The following is a 22048-nucleotide window of genomic DNA, read 5'->3' as shown; positions in this document are numbered from 1 at the left end:
ATTCAAATAATATTTTTCTTGATTAAAAGGTTAGTAAATTCCTAAATCAGCAAAAAAATATCACTTTAAACAACTAGTACGTTGTTTCCATGGTTACACTGCAAAGTAAGAATTAATCTCAATTTTTTTTTTATGTTGTCGGTGTTACAAGGTCCTAAGGATGCATATGTGCCAGTCATGAATTTTATTGTTTTTTCCTCACGATAGTAGCATTAACCCAATCAAAGCAACGAATTTTGCATGGTGACACTCTGTTACCATGGGAACCATGAAAGTTATTTTTAGAATAATATTGCCAATACCTAATTACATGAGGTCAAATATTTTTCATTGTTTTTCTTACGTTGTTGATTGAGTTTGATCATGTAAAATCTATCATTTTTGACTATAGAGCGTTTTTCAGCATTTTTCAGCATCTAAAATGTATTCCAAATGTACCCATGGTTACCACTTACTTAGAGATAAATTCTAAATAGTTTCTTTATAGCATAAGTGGCAACAAGGTGTCATGTTTTTGGGAGAATGGTTTGTTTGTTTTTCTTAGTCTTGATGAAGGCTTAATAAAGATTTAAAGTAGCTGAAAATCTCAATTTTTTCAACTTTTCTGGCTGTTACCATGGCAACCAAGACACATAGCAACGAAATTTTATTTGATATATGTTTCTGGTGTCAAGTTGTAATAATGGGCAAAGTTTCATAAAAATCGGTGACCATGCGTGGCAAAGAAGTTTAAGTGGTTACAGAGAATTGCTATTAAAAATTCAAACCTTAAAAAGTTGATTGATTATTGTTTTATGCCGAATCGGCACTATTTCAGCCATATATCGGCAAATTTAAAAAAAAGTTGAAAAACATCGACTGGGTTCTTCTGTATATGACCGGAACTAAACTAATTAGTTGTCCAATTCAACTTTACCCACAAGTGCACGTCCTACATTGTATCTCTCGACTTTATCACAGGATTTTTGCAAGATTTTCAAAGACTTCCTTTAAACAGAATTCTCAAAATTCTAAAACCGTTAATTAATCCCTGGGGCGTCGGAGGATTTATTTTTATAAACAAAATCAGTTGTGTATTTTATTGTACATGTTGTAGTAGCGTTAAATTTTGTGTTTTTGTACATTATACATCATAATAGATTTGGATATTTAAAACCTGTACATTAAGTCACCTGTAACCCTACATTAAGTTGACAAAACTGTCAGTTCATAACTTAATCGACAGTTTTTTCCAACTTAATGTACTATTACAGGTAACTAAGTGTATAGGTTTTAAATGTTGAAAGCAAGAAAAATGCATAAAACACAAATTATTTTCGTAATGAAAATACGCAAATTTATTTTTAATTTGATACACAATTACGCATAAATGTCAAACATTATATATGAAATTTTTAACAATATATCATAGTCGGGCAAAAAAGACGCACAATACCCTGATGCATAATAAATTCACAACATGCAGATCAAGAAGTTTCTTTATTAATAAACGTCTCAAACTTTTCACACATTTTATACATTTATACATTCTATTTATTTCATAAATGAATGCTGGTCATGGTAGATCCATTCTATGAATGTTGAAAAATATATCTAACAGCATATCAAAATGTAAAAGAGAAACCCATATTTCTCGATAAAATGTTAATCTCACTAGATACACCGCTGGCGGAATCATTTTTAGAACAAGGATCACAATTTTCATCTTTTTCACACATTTGCCAGCGTCTGAATCTCCCACATTTCCGTGAATTATTTCACTAACTCTCTGATGCTGTTCATCGTTGTTTCGTTTGTAGGATCAAACTGCAGTAGCTGTTCGTTAATCCCAGCTTCATACAAGCGGGTCGCCGCTGTTGCTCTCAAAGTGTGATTTGTATAGTGTCACTTGAACCCTGGCCCAAAGACCATAAACTGAGAATAGACTTAAGTCAAAATTTTGATTTTTAATATCTTGAATTTTATCTAATGTATTTGCATAAAAATTTGCAATTTTATATAACATTTAAATTCAAATATATGATGAAAATTTTGTTTTATTATCAAAATTATTTCAAAAGTTATATTGGTTTGAAATTTTGACTTAAGTCTGTTCTCAGTTTATGGTCTTGGGGCCTGCTCTTTCACAAAGATTTGCAATAGTTTTCGTCAAAACATGAACGCCGACTGGAGAATCTGCATACCAGGTTTCGGCTTGTGCGTACTTCAGAGGTCGTAGATTCAAAGCGTCGCATTTACCATCCCTCGGGCTGAAAGGGAATGCGATTCAGCTTATACTATCATGAAATATATGGAGATAACGAACAGTATTCAAGCTCAAAAGTCCATTAAACAATACAAAATAGGAGAAGAGCAAACACAGACCTCCAAAACATCAGAGGTGGGATCAGGTGCCATGGAGGAGTGAGCATCCCCTGCCGACCGGTCACAACCGCCGTGTGCTCCTTGTCATGATCGGGAATTAACGGAAAAATCCGTTGACAATTCAGTGTGTAAATAATGGCCTAACAATTAGTATGAAAAACGTCAGTCAGCATTTGACTCAATGATTAATTGACTCAAACATAAATTTTGAAATAAAATGGTATATGTTTCATTAAATTTCTTAATTTACAAAAACTCATACTTATTTCAACTCAGGTATTTCTCAAATATAAGAACAGGACATCTCTCGGGTACTCGCGGGTCGATGGTTCTCGTAAGCACGTGTTACTTTAGGTTTCACATTTCTGTTTTGTTGTCACCCCTATAAGTTTTAGATACATCCTCTTTATATACACTCAAGATATCTAAGGCCACCAGATTCTTTGATGATCGAAATTTGACTTATTTCCCCACATGCAGGTTACGGTGCTCTTGACCCGCTCTCAGTGCAAGATTCAATCCAAGCACGAATAGCAAAGTATCTAATAGTTTCTGCGGAGTGTCAGTTCCAAGAATATTCATTCTCCATATAACTTCTTCTTGTTCCTCCGAGATGACTCCTGCTCTCTTCCTATCGATTCCTAGACCATGACCCGACAATTCCTTCATTTTGGAATCAAGAACTTTTTTTAAATCCATAGAATGTTTCATCATAAAAAAAACAAAACAACTCACAAATCTTCCCGTTTGTCTCATGTGCTGTTAAATGGAACACACAAGTTCATAAATATTACTGGGCATAAAATCTTCACCTTTCTGATTTCTTACTTCCGCGATAAAGTAGCCCATGGTTTTGTTCAATTCCTCATGTGACATTTCCTATATATTTTTCCTTGATATGAAAGTCTCTGTTCCTGTTACTTTGTTTTTCCTATCTTCTTGCCATTTTTTGAATAGATTAATAGCCCATTTTGTCTTCTGCTCTGTTTTCTTTGAGAGACCCTTCCTCACTCTGCTTGCTTAAGAGGTTTTAGAACTCTCTCTATATTCTCAACACCTTGGCTTGCTTCCACTAATTCATCCTCGGAAACATCAAAAAACAAATCCAGTTTTAAGTCAAATCGTGGCTGTGGTTTACTATTTTCTTTTTCCATATCTAGTATGTCACTCAAAAACCATCTGTATTGACGCTTTCCTCAGGATCTCTGTATTTTGATTGAGTTAGAAATATACTTTCTCCATCCGATGAGAACATCTTCATTCATAAAGCTTTGCATGAAAAGTAATCAGAAATCAAGCTAGCTATCATTTAAATCTAAATTTATCTGGCGCTGTCCATTAAGTTTAACAAAACACCTTTATTTTCACCCCTTTTGTTGGTGTATTTTTAAATGACACTCACTCTTTGGACAATTTATTGTGTTACATAATTTTTGCAAACAGATAACCATCGTCTGGGACAGTTTATTAAGTTAACAATAGAGAAAATGTTTTAAGTAGGAAAAAATCCTCAAACTGTCCATTCTATGAGAGAAAAAACTATTCTCGGCCCTTCCGATCTCGAACAGTCCTTTCTCTCACAGAATGGACACTTTTCGGACTTAATCCTTCACATAGATTTGAAAACTTAATATCAAAAACAAAAAGTATATCCGTAGGGTATATCAGTAGAATGATTCACACTATGATGCAGTCTTGAAGCAGTAACATTCGAATTACACGGGATGCTATCTCTTTTACACCTGCAATATGTTTTGATCTTTTTTGATAATCCTTATCTTACTTTTAATGAATTAAAGCCAGAATAAGTCGAAAGGCCATTGTTTTGTTTTTATTCTGTATTAACTACACATTACTCGACGTACCTGATAAAACAGGTGATTAACACTGGGTGTAACTGATCGACAGGGGATCCTCAATCCTCCTTGGCACCTGATCCCACCTCTGATGTTTCCAGAGGTCCCTGCTGTCACCAACTTATCCTAGACACAGTTCTCTTTCTATGGAAGGTTGATATGTATGTTTGTAGAGTTGGATTCCGGCGAATAGAAGCAATGTGTGATCTCTCTGCCACCCACTAGTACAAAGTCCAGAATAGTATTGAGCTCCATACTCGTTACACCTATAATAAAAAGTCTTTCTCGTAAACAAAGTGAATGACTTGCTCCTGCATTTTAAGTTTATTTTGTTTATAAATAAGAAACATATATCATTTACATTATATGTTAAGGTATCATTTACCATTGCCTTAACTTATTAATTCTGAGTGTCTTTATCCTATTCGTAGTTTTAATACAGTTTCCATACAAGATGAAATTTTCTGAAATGTTTTATACCTTGCAAAAAGTGCAATTGTCACATTCACTTCGAATTGTTCATAGGCATATGCTTTAGCTAAAATGATGGCTTGAATGCACTAGTGTTCAACAATAGCGCTTAAATCAAAAGTCCCAATTTAAATTCAAAGAAACAAATTCAATGTTTTATGAGAAATTTTGTTTACTTTCAAGTACTATGGGAAAAATATTATTTTCCAAAAGGCATAATCGATATATCGTATACATATGAAAGGCATGTCATATAGAGCACAAAGTGCAAATTCATTAATAATTCAAAGCATGGAACTTTGAGGTCTGGGTTATTATTATAACAAATCGTCATATTTCAGTTCAATGAAATGTATACGGAGGGAAAAGTGCAGACTTTTTAAATCTTAAATGTTGAGATGTATGCACTATTTCAATGCATCTTGACCGACCCATTCACACTTTACAGTAAAAAGGAAACACAATACTCTATGTTTTTATGATAACAAGGTGATTACGCAAGTTAATAGTTTGATGTTTTTAAGCCCTTTAACCACACTTGAAGTGTAAATAGTTATGTATGGTGTAGTGATAAGAGAAATTCATTCAAGATGACAAAAAGGGTTTCTTACCTGAATGATTTTTTTTAATATTCCACCTTTTTAAACCGATACGAACTCGTTAAGCAAATTGATACACAGTACGTATGGTATCAAGGCAATTTTAAGATTTGACATTGTGCATACTATAGTATTTGATCAAGTTTAATTCATATGACATAATCTATCAAGGGTATTTGTTTATTTGAGATTTTTGTTTTCATTTATCTAAGATTAGGTGATAAATTGGTATACTGATTTTTTTTACCGTGAAATAATTTAACTATGTTCTTTGAAAATTATGATCCTCTAAATATTACCCCCTTGTTATTTTCATGTATCAGAAATATTATAACAAATATATTTTTGTAAGTTATCCTTAAATTTTATATATAGCACATAAATGATACAAAAGTAATATGCTCATTTGAATCATTTCACATATCTAAATGTATTGTAATAGTTATTATAATATGTACAAATTATCCTCAAATACTTTTTTAATAATACCGGTAGTTCAATTAATATTTCTCCTGAGAAGGCAACAGAAATGGTCTTGAATGAATCCTAGGTACCCATAGCTAAAAGGTTATGACTAAAATTATTCATTTAGAATTTACAAATTTAGATTATGGCATGTGACATGTTGAAGTACTCGCCTGAGCCAAAGGTTTAGATGGGCTTTTCTTGATATAAAAAGAAAAAGGCCCTGCTCCTTAAGCTGTGTGACACCGACGAAAACATCCGAAATATAGCAAAAGCTTCTTTTAACTTCATCAAGGGGAGTTAATCTAAAACAACGTCCTTAACTAATCATTATTGTTTTATATTAATGGAGCTTAAGAAATGTCTTAATAGTATTGGGTTTCTTGACACTTCACGATGCTGCAGCAGGCCCCAATACAATGAAAACTCCTCTATTGCACCTGATCCCACCTCTAAATTTTGAGGTCCATGTTTGCCCTGCTCCAAATTTGTATTGTTTCATTTGACTTTCGAGATTGAATACTGTTCCTTATTTTATCTTCATATTTCATTGGAGTCTTATGCCGTACCAGGGAGGGTAGACGTTGTTAGATGTCAGAGAAGTATATAAGGAGTATACAAGAAGAGAGAGAAGATGAGAAAGGAGGAAAAATCAGCTTGTCATATTGGTGTAAATTGTTATTGTTTAAAAATTCATTTAAACAAACACTTGTGTTATTTTCGAAAAGAACTAAAAATGTCTAGTTAAAATTCCAACTAGAAAAACAGAATTCACACTATTATATGACGCAGAGACAAGAACAGAGATGTTTTTTAATCTCTGCGTAAAATGACCATCACTATAAAAATCATATGCAGCTTCAATAGTATCGCGAAGCATTCGTGTTTAAAAACATTATAATTTAATTCAATAATACAAAAATGATACAAATTTGAATTGTTGAATTTCCTTTTTTCGTATAATTCTGGATTTATGGCATTAATCTCGAAGCCCGATAAATATTCAAAATATATTTCCGTAACATTATGAACAAACATAAATCCACACATTTTCATCACACAGTTTCTTTTCATGAATGAGTTGTAAACAGTTACGAGATCACCGTAGGGTTTATATGTTTGCACCAAATGACCCTGAACGGAGCATACCACCAATCAAATAAAAACCGCAGTCCTTAAAGATTGATGATTTAATCAGCTCATTTAAAACTTTATTAAATCAATTTCTCATTCTACCATAACATTGACTCCGGCTGCTCTCTTTCAACTTGTAAATGATGCAATTTTTGAAAAAGTTTTTTAAACAAACCCAAAATTTTACTGCAACAGAAATAATCTTACAGTTTCATTTTATTCAGAGGAATTGTTACAAGCGTCTTACTAGTACAGGTAATTTTTTTTTAAATTCAAATCAGTTGTTATATTGACGTACTATAGTACGCAGTTCTCGTAAAACAAGTCAAAGTTTTACATCATCATCAGAAATATCACTTACTTTATGTTTTTTTTAAATACAATTTGATTTGACAAAAGAATGTAAAAAAATAAAAGAAGAAACACAATAACTTTTATAGCTTGAACTCAATGATTATTTTACTATTATTTACGCATATTTAATTGTAATAAACAACTTTTTCATTCATACTAAAGATGAAAAAAATCTTAACTGTTTATATATAAACAATATGAAAATCGGATATAAATATTTAAAAAGAGTCTTTGTAATACAACCCACATATTTTATTCACAGTACAAAAATGTCAAAAACTCTAAATAATATGTAATGTTCATATCACATAAGAAAATAAAGTTACTTTTCATAAAATGTTGTAATCGTGCATCCCAAAACTAACACGACATTTAGACACCGCATGTGAAAAAAAAAAAAAAAAAAAAAAAAAAAAAAAAAAAAAAAAAAACATAAAGATGAATTAATTGAATTATAATAATTTTAAATGCATTTTCTCCCCACTCTTAAATGAAATAATTAAACTGTGTACAAAATGAAACTATTTCCTGACATTTGATGTTTAAGTGATTTATTAGATATCCATATTCAGTTAAACAATATTTTAAAGAGGTCAATTAATCACTGTTCTCTGAGAGCTAGTAAGCAAACTGGATATATTTTATTTGTTGAAAAAAGGGGTAAAATCCCATATTTTCAATTGGATTTTTTATTTTGCATTAGAAATGACAGTTAGATACATGATTTTTTTTTATTGCATGTAATCAAAAGTATGCCCTGATACAACTTACATGACCAAATTAAAGTTATTAAGCTTCATCAGACGAATTCATTCATCAAATTGCAGAAAAATCTAAGCACATCTTTACCATAAAATTTTTTAACAGGCCTCTTCTTCAAGGAAACCCAAAATAAAAATAATTTCAGAAGGAATTGACAAGCACGAGGTGAATATGTATAGGAACAAAGTGTAGAATGAATGTACAAAAGAATAGTTGTGGGGTTCAGATTAGTCTTTTTCCAGGTGATTTATGGTACAAACGCATCACTATACACTGAATATACAAAATAAAGATAGGTCAGCTGACAATTAAATGTACCTGATATCAATACGCAAAGAACTATTTTAAATGAAAACAAAAATTGAACGGAATATTGCTGTTCAAACAAATCAGAAAGTTTAAAAAGTTTTATTCAACCAATTTACTTAAATCCATCGTGCATTTATATGAATTAAACCGATAAATGATGTCCCTTGTTTGTAATGAAACTACTTCTTCTTGTGTATATAAGTGTATAGGAGTTGTAAATAAACAATGAAGTGATCGGTAAGAAGAGAAGAAGAAAAATTAAAGAAAACAAAACTGTGTGATATCCGTCTTTAGAAGTTTAACCCTTGTAGATACAAGTAAATTTCTTTTTGAACCGTGTTAAAATAACAGTATTGTGCTATCAGTTGTCATGGTTGTAAAGTAGACGGCTTAAATTATAACAACAGAAGCGGCCAATCCTTTAAGATGGCCGACAATAATATTGAAAACTTTGAAGAGGATCAAAGTTGTATGCGAAATGAGTGGAGAAGAGTTTTAAGCTTTGCTACTTTTCCTGGTTACAATTCTGTGAGTACCATTCGCCTTGCCCGGTCGGGATTTTACTACACAGGTACAGAGTGTCTCTGTCGTTGTATTTTTTGTGGCTCTGAACAAAGTAACTGGACGCAAGAATACTTTCCATCTCATTGTGAAGAAATCTCCAGAAGAGAATCGAATGAACCAATAAATCAGGAACTCGAAGGACATTTTTCTAGTGATAATGGTTTATTTACACAATTTAGTCAAACTCCTACCTCCGATGACAGAAATTGCTTTTTTTCAGCAAGTACTCATTCGTTTGATCGTCTCTGGGAAGGATTAGGTGTTAATTATTGTGAACTACATGTACCTCCAGAAAATAGTTCTCATCAAAACAATCCCGAACTTTTCCAGTGGCTCAGAATACAAATATCAGACTGTCTAAATCTTAATTCCACTCCTCAGCCTCATTTCAGAGATAGCACTACTCCAACGAGCAATTCTAGTATTTTCCAGCATTTACGAATTTGTGAAGAGACAAACTCCAGATTTTTATCATCAGAAAATAACAATGTTACCTCAAACCAATCCACACGGGAAATGATTGGTGGTGACATTTTCATAAATGAAAGCACTGACATATCTCCTCTAAGGGAAGACAATAACCAGATATCTCGGGAAACAAGCCGGGTTCTGCATCCATCAATAAAGCAACAGAAAGCAAATAACTCTGAGAAAGAAAAGCTACCAATACAAAACTCGAGAAATAAGCCTGAACAGAAGGAGAATAAATATCAGAACGAATTGAAAAATAGTGCACCTGAGGCTAAACATTATTCCAATATTTCTACATCTACACAAGAGTCAAATCTTAGAGAGACGGAATCTGAAGATTATGCAAATAACACTTGTCAACTTGGGCTACATCGAAGAAGTCTTAATTCAGCTGAATTAAGTGGTTTTGATGATGGACAGAGTCTTGATATATCTGATTCATTTGGTCCTTCAAACTTATCTCTTCCTATGACACAGTCTAATACTCTGTCAGATTTTGGAATACTAAGAAGACCAAACCAAGATATTCTAGGACAGAATTGTGCTCCGATGAGCAGATCTGTGAGGAATACACAAGAAATACCACAAACATATACAGAGAGGATGGCAACGTTTCACAACTGGCCAAGTCACTTAAGACAATGCCCAATGGATATGGTGGACGCTGGTTTTTATTACACAGGACGTAATGATTGTGTACGATGCCCCTATTGTAATATAGGCTTGTACAAATGGGAGTCAAGTGATATACCATTGGAAGAGCATGCCAGGCATTCTCCAGATTGTAAATTTATCCAGCAATGTCGTCAAAGACAACAAGACCTGGTAAGACGAAAACCCTAATATTTAAAGAAGAGAAGATTAAAATATGTTTTAAAAACGTAGATGGCTGAGCTTTAACATTATAGTTATACATCGTGCAATATACTATAGTAATACATTTTTCTGTAGGTTTTGTGAATAAATTTCATTGTCGGAATTTTTTTTCTTCCTTGTAAATATATTTCAGGCATTAGAAAATCAACCAAGAACAAGAGAAACCATAACATTGGATCAGATAAAACATCTTGATTCTCTTAAAGAAGTGTTAGACCTTTGTTTTAACATTGACGACATTCTACGTGCATATAACACTTTATCGCACACACTTGGTAAGAAACGTGTCAGTACTATTTACAGATCTAATTAATGTATTGTCAATCACATTTGCTAAAATTTTACTTCCTCTCATCCTATTTTGTTTATTTTTTCGTTGATATCACAAGAGGCATTTCAAATCTTTCTGGGGTTCTTTTTTCTTCAGACATTCGAGAGCTTACATCCACAGATATACTCTGCTTCTTTTTTGACAATGATCAGGATGAGGAAGAATCTTTTAGTGGAGGTAAGTTTTGTAAAAGTTACTTTTTGTTGTGAGAGCTATTGTAAAAATGTGAATTTAAAGAAAATAGTTTGTTTAAAAACATCTAATGTCAAAGCTACATAAAAAGAAAATCATGACTATTCATTACACTTTCTCCTTTCATTTTAATCATACTAAAATCAAACACATTGCCTTTTTCATAGGCTTAAATGTCTTACAGTTGATGACACATAAAAATTAGCTAATCTTAAAATGTTAATGTATATTTTGCATTATATACATATTACAGACAGTTGTGTATGCTGCATGTGTTGTGATCGTGTAGTTTGTGTGATGTTCCTGCCGTGTCGCCATGGTTGTTGTGTAGAATGTGAACAAGAAACAGAGCAGTGTCCTTACTGCTATCATTACATTAAAGCAGTACATCGTGTGTATGTGGGATAGAGAAGGGACTATATCGATAAAACTAAAATATAATAAAAATATTTAATTGTAGAAAAAAATAATTCCATATCTAACTTAATGATTTTAATGTTTTCAAAAGTTTTATTTTATGTAAAAATCAATACAAGTAATGAAGTCAGTTAATCTGTTTTTTGTCAACATTGATAAAAGAAATTAAAAACATAAAAATTCCATGTAATTTTTTTTCAATTATTAGTGAAAATTTCGACTGTAGAAAATAAAAGGAAGAGGAAGTGTTACTTAATTTTCAATTGACTAAAATGTATAGAAATACTACATGTGCTAAATAAGTGTGAATTGTACATTTTTTTATTGTTTTATTAGTATGTGCTGCTCTTAGGGAAAAGAGCGATAACTCACATTGAACTCTTTTTGTTGTATTTTGCCTGTGTTATGATATTTTCCTTTAAAGATAATAGACCATTATAGAATCCATAGCACATTTTACGAGGAAATACTCTAAAACTTGACACCCCCAAAACTGGAGTATGTACATGTTCAAAAGACTGTTTTGTAAAATTTATGCTATGATAAAATATGTTGTTGTTTTTTATTTGTTAACCTTAGATATCATTCTAATTAATTTTAAAGAAAAAATACCATGTAAATTTTGAGAATTATTCAAAATTAAGATATACTTATTTTGTAATTTTTTTTAAAAGGACGTTGGCAGATTCAACGTCAATTTGTTAATGTTTTTCAGTGTTTTCAAAGTATTCAAAAATTCTCTTAGCAAGTGAATATTTTTGATTTTCATAAGTTTTAATCTAAATGGGATATTTTTCCATATATAAAAAAAATATGAGATCATATTTCTCTATTTAAATTTTGGCTGTTGAATTTTGAGATGTATATATGTATTCTGAGACAGGTTGTATTAAAACAAGAATGCAAAGACTTGTGTTTTATTGGCTAATTAGTTAGTTTATGAGTTACTTAAGGTATTCAAATGAAAAAAAATAGTTTAATAGAAATTTTTGAAAGCTCAAACCTTCCTTTATTATGAATGTGCAAAAGAAACATCTTTGATTAAGCATAATGGGAGAAGAATGCTATTTCTATAAGATTTTTTTTCTGACGGAACTACAGATCATCGTTATACTGAGGCACTCCTGTGGAAACACTGTGTATGACGCCCTAGTTGTTTCTTAATTAATGATTAAGTAAAACAGAGCTTTTTTCATTCACATTTCATTAAAGTTTTTTTAAAAAAATGATAGCTACATTTTTGTTTTTTCTTGGTATTTGCATAACACTTTCTGTAGAAGAACCCACTAATTGATTTTTTTGATTTTGAATGGACATGAAGGAACATCGTAGCAGTTATATATGTAAATGGAAAAACTTATTCATATTTTGTACGATTAGCATGTTTCAAAAGAAAGAATTATTGAAACACATTTCTACCTTTTTTAATTAATCAAAGATTATTTCAAATAAAGTCAAATTCAATATCAATTATCAATAATACTATACTCTGTTGCTTTAGAACTGTTGATGTTGTTGGATGAAGTAATAAGATGTATTGGACATGATTATGTAGGACCTGATAAAGATTATTATAACCAAAGTCAAATTCAATATTAATAATCAATAATTTTTTTATTCATTTATTCCCAGCAAAGCAAATTCTTTCTGAAAATATTTATAAGTATGTAAAATTCCGCTCGAACCACATCACTGTTGAAAAATTGCTTTCTTTGGTTTTCTTGGGGTTTTTTCAGTCTGGAAATCTAGCACTTTAAATAGCACTCATCTAGTTTGCTTACACAGCTCGTTCACGAAACGGTCTTTCATCTGCAGTAGCAGAACTTCTCAGCTTCAGTTCCTTGTACACAATATGACGAGTCACTATATTTATTGAGTCTGCTAATATCTCCTACTAGGTTTAATCTACTGTATTCCTCATCATATCTGAATGTCCCCTCGAACACTCCTTCTCCTGGTTGTGTTCGAATGGTAACTTGATAGTCAACAATTGCGTTCACCGGATATCCGTACAGTATCTTTCTGTTAAGAACTTCGTTTTCGATGCCTTCAAATCTTAATACATTGTCTTGTGGTTTTATCTGATACGAAAACATAGTTTCTTCAAGAGATAAATTTGCACAACTGACACTCGTATTATGGAATTTAGAATTCAGTAATTCAACAAAGTATTTAGAAATCTTCTGAACAACAGGGGTGTTAACTTGGACCGAAAACATTTCACTACAAGTGCACCAGTGTGCTGAAATATTAGCACTCTTACATGTTCTGTTAGAAGGTATTTCAGCAAATAGACTAAACCCCTTCTCTGATGACTGTCTGTATTCATCTAAAAGCAGTATGTGTCTGAGAAATTCGTGCAAATCAAACGGTGTAGTAAGTCTTCTACTGTTTAACATCACGTTTGTCAGATATTCGGGGTGATCCTTTGAAAAGGTTTTAGGTATCATTACATTCAATAGAGGCAAGCGTTCTTCCAGTTTCCCAATGTATGTGTTTCTAATTTCCCCATATCTCATCCCATGGTCACTAAATAAAATAACAATAGTATTTTTCAGAAAACCAGTTTTATAGAGCTCTTTGAAGAAATTGTGCAATGGATCATCAATTGCTCCTGCTCCCTGTATGTAATCATGGGTCATTCGAGAGAGATAAACGAGACCAAAATATGGACAATGCCTCACCCCATGGACGAAATCAGAGACGTACTCCAGTAGTATATCAGTTTCTAGTTTATCCAAAACACAGTTATGATCCTCAAACCATATCTCCCCAACACCCTCCATAGCGACTGCCATTGGTCGATTGTAGTAATCTGTAGGATTTTTCTTGAAGCCAGCCTTAGCGTTATCAAAAATGGCGGTGTTAGGCGAGTCTTCTACAAAGAAGGTGACAAAACCTTTTTCTTTAAAATCATCCCAAATAAACCTAAAAGAATCAAACATCTGGTGGCGAATATTTTCATTCCATGGTAGCTCTTCTGCAAATTTCCCTGCTAAAACAGGAACCAAGTTAACAAATGTGTTATCTGCGACTTTGTTGTATCCAACAAATTCCACGGCTCCCATTGACAACATCATTTGACGAGATTTCTTCAAGTATCGTATGTAGTTTATCCTCGACAAAGAGTCAATACCGACCATCAAGACATTGGGTTTCAAATTCTTGACTTTGTTATTTTCACATGAAATTCTTGATTCTGTGTTGTTATGAGGGAGAAAGAAATAATGAAAGTTTGTGTAGATGATGCTGTTTGATGAGTTATAACATCGAACACGGACAAATTCACCATCCACCTTTATGAAATCCCTGAACCTCTCGCTCTCCTTGGAATACGTGAATTCGTTATGTTTTGCTCCCTCTGTGTGGTTTATAGTCTGATAAGTGCAATAAGATAAGTTCCCTCCGTCTGTTTTGAGTGAAATATTCACAACCGTCCAATTGACGAATACATTTCCATGGGATCCAAAAGTATACGACATGTCTCTCGGACATACTACTTTTGTTGGCTTTGGGAGCCAATGCTTTACACTGATATCCATAGGATCTAAGTTTGGGATTCTACAAGTTGGTGTATCCACAAGATAGGGCAGCGTTTTTACCACGGTGTCTATTTTATTTATGAATGAGGGTGCAGCGCTTGAAGAAGTCAAAAGCCAATTTGACAAAAACGGGAAAGAGAAAGAAATAAAAACAAAACACACGAAAAAAATGATCATTATAGTTTTTCCTTTAGATATATATCTATTTTTCATTTTTGCACTGCTCCAGTTAGACTAAACAGGATTCGTATTGTTCTTCTTTGAACTACTAAGTTCTCACATATAAAACTCTACAAAATACGAAACGAAAGGTCAATTATCGATGAGAATAAAATTCACAATTTTGTTGGGACGAAATGGAATAATAAGTATACGTTTTTCATTAAAAAACGAGAAATATTCGAGTCGTCATAATCAGATGCACATTTTAAACTTACTTGAGTTGAAGGAATCGTGGCACATTGTGTAATTTGAAGTGCATTCTGATAAGAAACTGTAATAATTGAAGTCAGTGTTTTCGCAATAGAAACACAGTCCATATCGTGGTGGTATTCTTGCATATAAAAAAGAATAAATATTGATGAGAAAGAGGGAGAGAGATCCACTTTTGACACAGAGATAACCAAATTCCATTTTTCTACTTATTCAATGTGTAATATGTAAGATTTTGTTTGCTTACTATTCGATACCAAAAGATGAAACTTTTCTTAAGTACAAATAATTCAGTGTTCATTCTGGACATTTCCTGTTTCAGGTGATTTAAAGCATTAATTCGATGTGGTCGCCCAACATTTCTTTGTCTTTAAATTCAAGTCGAAAAAAGACCACATATGACTCTGCAAGGGGGCAAGAAATTGAAGAGAAAAAGCCTGTGGTGTGTGGATAGTAAACTTGCGTTTATGTCCCTCATATTTTTCATCTGCAATTTTGTTTATTCTGTATTCTTGTTTGTTCCAGACTGTATATTTTTATATATATTTTATCGGCATATTAGTTTCCTGCATGTCTATTGCAAAAATTAAAATTAATTGGTAAAAAACATTATTGTAGAATTTAACTGATAATCTGGTAGAATTAAAACACTCTGAATGAAGTAAAGCCGGTGCTTTAATTAATATAAATGGATTCAATTAATTACAGTAGCTATATACATTGTATTATTGTGAAATTTGCATATGAGCTATTCCATTATTGTGAGCTATTCCATGAACATTCTAACACTATACTACCCATGGTATTTATGCAGGATAGGCACTGTCCTTTCCCACCTCAGTTCATTTAGAATCAATATTTTATTTATTATGATAAATAATAAATACAGCTTTGAATGTAAAGTGTTCTTAATTTTTACCATGGGATTTTTTGTGCATTCTTATTACTACTTTTATATGTATATTGTCTAACAATATTTAGTTGCATTATATTAGAAATTATAGTGAGGAAATTGTAGAAAAATATGTATCAACTTTAATTATGGCAATAAAATAAAATTCTTATCAAAAATTTGGCATTTGCACGCTGTATACTTACTAGTATCATACATGTACATGAAGTGCGTCAATTTAATTAACATTTTAACAGATTCATAATGAAGATTTATTCGACCAAAAAATTATATTCACCTCTGGCAAAACCTTTGGGGAAGATGATTTTTATTGGCTGTGTAATATAGGGTTATTGAACATGTATTGGTGAATATTGGCACGAGTTGGCTAACTTGCGAGTGTGTTTGTACAGTCAACGAGTGCCAATATTCACCAATATAAATTCATTAACTCCTTTCTTATAGTTTAAACACTTTTCGTTGATTTATATTAATTAATTTTACTAAATAACTCAAAATTAATGAAAGTTTTCAGCATTGGTATTTAAATTAAAAGTGTGCAGTATCAGCGTCTGTCCTATAATTGTTCAATATCACATCATTCCAATGACGCTACAACCGTTATGATTTGCTTATTGAACTTTTTATTGAGGCTAACAGATACTAAATTATTCAGTAATAATTTCAATTTTTTGTGAAAATAGACAAATATGACCTAATTGCCACCACTCATCATAAATATTGCAGTTGAGCGAGTTTCTCTGAACTTTTAGTAGTTTTTTTTATTATGGACTCTTTATTATCTATATAATAAATTTTCATATTTCCCTCATGATAATGCAATAATTAATTTAATAATTTAAATGTTTTTCATATCCCAGTATTTTAAATATTTTCTATACTTATACATGCTTTGGCTCCAGTAGAGTATTGTTCACATCTGCAATTTAAGTTTAAAATCGTATTCGCAGATCCGCCCATTCTCTATCCAGAGTTTTCGTCGCAACACGGAAGACAACTCTCCGTAAACTCCGACGAGCACTCGGCACACCTCGGCCGATTCGCACCTTGTTTGATGAAGGTGACGGAATCAGCCGAGGTTTGCCGAATGCTCCGACGAGCAGAGATCGGAGTTTACGGAGACAGCCGAGCATCTGGTTGAAATATCTGACAGGCGAGGCAAGTCTAATCGGAGCTTGACTTTCTGCCCCTTTAAAATGTCTTTTTATTGTTGATTAATAAGAAATAAGTTTCACATGAAAAGTCAATAGTATCACGTTTCATCAGCTGTAATTTTAAAAAGAGATATTTCTTCTTTTTTTTATTTTTTTATTTAGGTCAAGGATTTATTTACCAACAATACATGATGTAACACCAATTGGATGGTAAAGTGTTAAATGTAGGATTTTTAATGTAGTGGTCTATGCGACAGAAACTGGCGAGATTCTCAACAGATTATGTATATAAATGTTTCATTAGTTTCTGTAAAAAATACCATTATAGTGATATAACTGTCTTTTGTGAATGTTTTAATGTTCGTGCCTCGTGGTCATTACCAGGCTTATGGTATTTGGTATTTTATTAATCTGGAGATTTATTGCGACTTTGGATTTTCAGGTGTGACAGTCTATCATTTTGTTACGATAATTAACATCCCAATGGATCATATAACTTGTAATCAATAAAATCAGTCTATCATCGTTTTTTTAATTTGCCTTAAGTCAAGTGTATTTCACCGGGGCACATTGCTGAGGCTAGTACAAGCACATTTTCTATTTTTAAGAAAATATATGTTGTGTTGACAACTTTCAATAATTTTTTTTTATATCTGTTTGTTTAAATATTATTGAAGCTGGGGTGGGAGGTGGGGAGGGGAGTTGTTTTATCTTTCATTATTCAATATATCTGTAATGTATATAGTTCCAGTATGCCCTGTACATACGTACATTTTCCCGTTTTACATAATGTACATAGGAATACATAATCTTTTTTTACAATCATGTTTTAAAAATATACCTTATTTCTTAAATAAACTGGAGAGTAAATATTGTTTCGTTAAAAAAAGGTGCTTGACACACAAAGCAGGAATGCATAATTGTTAACTTTAAGAGTTAAAATGTAAATGTTTTTTTTAAATAATTTCAGGAGAACATAGTCTATTGATAAGGGGAAAATGCACTGAAGATTTGTGAAAACAGATAGGACATAATGGAGGAATCAAACAGATACATGTCTAGTGACATGAGATATGAGTGGAATAGACTAGCAACATTTCGTGATTTTCCTTCTTCTGAAACTGTCAGTTCCCTCCTTTTGGCACAGTCCGGGTTCTTTTTTACTGGATGTGGCACTACCTGTAAATGTTACTTCTGTGGTTTTGTACATTGTGACTGGACTAATGGACTTATACCCTCTCACTGTGAACATAGAAGTTCAAACATTCCTATGGGCATACCTAATTTACCAACAATATCTTTAGAGACAATGAATGCACCGGATCTACCCAACATGCCCAATTGCTCTACACCAGCTTCCAGAATTGACGAAAATAGAGCTATGCTTTTCCAAACTCTAAGACTGCCAACACTCAGTGAAAATAACCCTCAATTTCAAATATCATCAACAACTGAGGACATCCTCTCACAGCCAGGGAGGCCTGACTACACATCACACTGTGCAGAAAATGCAAAACATGACAATAGTAAAGATTTGGAATCCTTCAGGTCTAACTCTTTTGGGCAGAAGTGTACAAATACTCGTTATTTGTTACCCAGAACTAGCAGATGTCGACATCTTACAAGACGACCCCGTTCCCCCAGCAATGGCTCTACCCACACAGAAGGTGCAGAATCTATGTGTCCCTCAGGATCAAGACACCCTTCATCAGAGAGAGGTAGAGGATTTTCACTCTCTGAAGGAGACCTTCGACTAAGCAGAGCTGTGAGAAACACTCCAGGAATTCCTCAAACCTACAGAGAAAGACTCTCTACTTTCTGTAACTGGCCCAGGCACTTAAATCAAACACCAGAGAGGATGGCATTAGCTGGCCTGTTCTATTTAGGTTACAGTGATGCTGTCCAGTGCTCCTTCTGTGATGGACAGTTAAGAAACTGGCAAGTGTCAGATGACCCTATGTCTAAACATGCCCAGAATTTTCCAAACTGTAAATTTGTCAGACAGCATTCAACAGAGGTAAAGAACCTGATATTATTAAGATATTATTCAAAACGGAATACTCTTTTTTTAATTTTGCAATTTTTTTTAGATTTTATTCTAAAATTCCTGTATTATAAAAGAAAATTTTAAGTTTGAAATCAGCATAATTTGAACTTTTTGTTATTGTGTCAGCCATCTAGAAATCAACCAGAAGGATCACATGGAGATGATCTATTATCTAATGAAGAGATAGCAAATTTGCCTGCCTCAAGAGAAACTCAGGACCTGTCATTTGATCAACAAGACATAGTGCATGCATGTAGAGAACTTACATGTAGTAACAATCTTGGTAAGAGAAAAAAAACAATTATCAATAATTTTTATGAAATTAATACAGCTGAAACAGTAGAATTTCCTCTGTTGTAATTTTAATGTATTGTTTATATAGATTTACGGGTTATCACCAAAGTCCACATTCTGAAGTACTTTTATGAGGAAAGTGAAACCCAGGAAGACATATTCTCTGGTGATGGTAAGAACTTGATAATCACATCAGTAGTCTACTTTTATTTCAGAAAACCTTTTTTGTTACAGTTGTAATCACTGTGAAGCATTTCCTTTCCAGATCGTTGTCTGTGTTGTGTTTGTTTTGCCAATGTTGTCAAGGAGATTTTCCTGCCATGTCAGCATGGATGTTGCAACGACTGCAGATGCACACGCCAACTTAATTATTGTCCTCGATGTGACAGTTTAATCAAAACAAAGCTTCAAGTTTATATTTAATTTAGAAAACTCTTCACGGTATTCAAACTTATATAATATATGGCATTTGTGACAGAATAACAATGGCAATTGAGATGTTTACAGAAAAAAACATGTTTTTCTTCTTACAATCAATTTTCAAATTATATTTCAATGTGTTTTGAAGAATTTAATTGAATATGCAGCTACTACAGACTGGAATTTCCTTCCTCCACCTTAACTTCTCTACCCTTTTGTTGTTCAGTGTATCTCTAATAAATTCACAAGGTATATAGCATGTATAGTGCTGTTTTTCCTACCACACGATTTTTATTTTTTTTTAACTTTTGTCAACTTTTTCATGTTTATGTATATAATCTGCAGTTGATGCATGATTTGTGTAGAAGCACATGGGTATGTTTTAATTTTTACTGATTAGTGAAATGTTTATATCTGTGTATAGATATATATTGTCATGCTTTATTTGTGCCAGATTTAAGTTTACTTTCTTATTTGAATTATGCATATAGAAACATTAGTAGGACTTTTAATAAAGTTTACTTACTTATTTGTATTATGCATACAGTAAGAGTCGTAGGACTTTCAATAAAGTTTACTTACTTATTTTTATTATGCATACAGTAAGAGTAATATGACTTTTAATGAAGTTTACTTTCTTTTTTCTATTATGCATGCAGTACTCGTAAAAGTAGTAGGACTTTCAATAAAGTTTACTACATATTTGTATTTTGCATACAGTAAGAGTAGTATGACTTTTAATAAAGTTTACTTACTTATTTGCTATTAGAGTTGTATATATGTACCAAACAATGCAATCGAATTATTATTGAATTATAAATTGTCAAGATAACAGAATATCATTTATATCTACAGTGCCTTTTTTGCCAGATCAGTACAAACTTTGTCACCTGAATACTCAACTAGCATGGACATGTTTCAGATATCAATTTAACATTTCATACTTGCATTCCACAATTAATTTCACTGTAAACTAAACTTTATATACGATCAAGTAATTATGCTAAAAAAATTCTTTTCTCTCTCAAACTGTGTACTTATTAGTCCCTTACCGGTGAAACCGGAGGGGGCTATAGGTTTCCTCTGCATGAGTCTGTCCGTCCGTCTGTCTGTCTGATTTTTGTATGTGAGTGTATCTTGATGAGTTACAGATCAAGTTTGCATTTCGTTCCACTTCAATGATTTTTGACGGAATTACGGCTTTTTCAATTTTTAGGGGTTTTCCGCAATTTTCTTTTAAACTCTTTCAGATATTGAGCTGATTTTTTGTTATGTGACTTTACCCTGATTAGCTATAGATCAAGTTTGCATTTCGTCCCGCTTCATTGATTTTTGACGGAATTATGGCATTTTCAATTCTTAACGGGAACCAGATTACACTTGCCGGTAGGGGACTAGTATTGCTAATGCAATACTCTCAGAATGCTTGTTGAATAAGTGTGCCATTTGAGAAAGAGTGTTTATTGTTCTTAAAAATATATACATCAAAATATTATAGGGGTCCATTTCACCTGTACATTACAGTTTTATTTTTTGTTTTCTGGTAAAGGTCGGGTGTACATACATTGAAAAAAATATTTAAATTTTAAGGCAAAGGTAATTTAAATCTTTTCCTTTTTCTCAGCCCAAACCTGTTCTTGTTTAGAAAATGCACAGTTCTTAGACTGTCAAAATTATATTTTACATGGAAATTTAAAGGAAAACTGAGTATAACAGGAAATGAGCAGGATTCGAAACCAGGCCCCTTGAAATCCAAACAGGTGCTCTATGAAAGTGATTTAACTTGCCTGACCCCTACATTTCTCCCTCCTTAAACGTCTGTCTCTCACAAATCGCCTTTGTCAGATTCTTTTGTCTCAAGCCCAGGGTGGTAATGAAATAGGTGAAGATAACGAACAGTGATCAATCTAAAAAAAAATCTATAAACTATACAATTATGTGAAACGGGCAAAAACACGGACCCCTGAAATTCCAGAGGTGGGATCAGGTGCCTAGGAGGAGTAAGCACCCCCTATTGAGCGGTCACACCCGTCATGGGCTCAATTTATTGATCGTGTAGATGGAACAACGATACCAAATTT

At 32.6% G+C, this 22048-nt stretch overlaps 3 protein-coding genes across 4 annotated transcripts; 2 read left to right on the top strand and 1 right to left on the bottom strand.

Annotated features, from left to right (window-relative positions):
- Positions 1-8556: 8556 nt before the first annotated feature.
- On the top strand, positions 8557-11384 carry LOC133196722 (uncharacterized). The gene is made up of 4 exons (XM_061332582.1): positions 8557-10174; positions 10359-10500; positions 10653-10733; positions 11002-11384. Exons 1-4 carry the CDS (start codon positions 8741-8743, stop codon positions 11154-11156), a joined length of 1812 nt encoding a protein of 603 aa, XP_061188566.1. The 5' UTR covers positions 8557-8740; the 3' UTR covers positions 11157-11384.
- Positions 11385-12970: 1586 nt separating this feature from the next.
- On the bottom strand, positions 12971-14647 carry LOC133197031 (uncharacterized). The gene has a single exon (XM_061332870.1). It carries the CDS (start codon positions 14645-14647, stop codon positions 12971-12973), a length of 1677 nt encoding a protein of 558 aa, XP_061188854.1.
- A 2698-nt stretch (positions 14648-17345) lies between these two features.
- LOC133196721 (death-associated inhibitor of apoptosis 1-like) lies at positions 17346-20496 on the top strand. 2 transcript variants are annotated; one of them, XM_061332581.1, is made up of 5 exons: positions 17346-17416; positions 18177-19223; positions 19380-19536; positions 19636-19719; positions 19813-20496. In XM_061332581.1, exons 2-5 carry the CDS (start codon positions 18240-18242, stop codon positions 19968-19970), a joined length of 1383 nt encoding a protein of 460 aa, XP_061188565.1. In that variant the 5' UTR covers positions 17346-17416; positions 18177-18239; the 3' UTR covers positions 19971-20496. The 2 variants fall into 2 exon arrangements, with proteins under 2 accessions (XP_061188565.1, XP_061188564.1); XM_061332580.1 differs by having other exon boundaries at positions 17347-17490.
- The last annotated feature ends 1552 nt before the right edge of the window (positions 20497-22048 follow it).

Source organism: Saccostrea echinata, unplaced genomic scaffold (assembly GCF_033153115.1).
Source record: "Saccostrea echinata isolate AGI-Se365-2 ecotype Australia unplaced genomic scaffold, CSIRO_AGI_Sech_v1 ptg000030l, whole genome shotgun sequence".
Lineage (NCBI taxonomy): Eukaryota > Metazoa > Mollusca > Bivalvia > Ostreida > Ostreidae > Saccostrea > Saccostrea echinata.
Note: the sequence above shows the minus strand (reverse complement) of the source record. Positions and strands in the feature narration are given on the sequence as shown.

Bases quoted from the DNA above. Each gene is read 5' to 3' on its own strand.
- LOC133196722 (XM_061332582.1), top strand. From the start codon at position 8,741: ATGGCCGACAATAATATTGAAAACTTTGAAGAGGATCAAAGTTGTATG. The intron at 10,175-10,358 runs GTAAGACGAAAA...AATATATTTCAG, and splicing joins GTCAAAGACAACAAGACCTG to GCATTAGAAAATCAACCAAG. The intron at 10,734-11,001 runs GTAAGTTTTGTA...TACATATTACAG, and splicing joins GGAAGAATCTTTTAGTGGAG to ACAGTTGTGTATGCTGCATG.
- LOC133197031 (XM_061332870.1), bottom strand. From the start codon at position 14,647: ATGTCGTATACTTTTGGATCCCATGGAAATGTATTCGTCAATTGGACG.
- LOC133196721 (XM_061332581.1), top strand. From the start codon at position 18,240: ATGGAGGAATCAAACAGATACATGTCTAGTGACATGAGATATGAGTGG. The intron at 19,537-19,635 runs GTAAGAGAAAAA...TTGTTTATATAG, and splicing joins TACATGTAGTAACAATCTTG to ATTTACGGGTTATCACCAAA. The intron at 19,720-19,812 runs GTAAGAACTTGA...TTTCCTTTCCAG, and splicing joins AGACATATTCTCTGGTGATG to ATCGTTGTCTGTGTTGTGTT.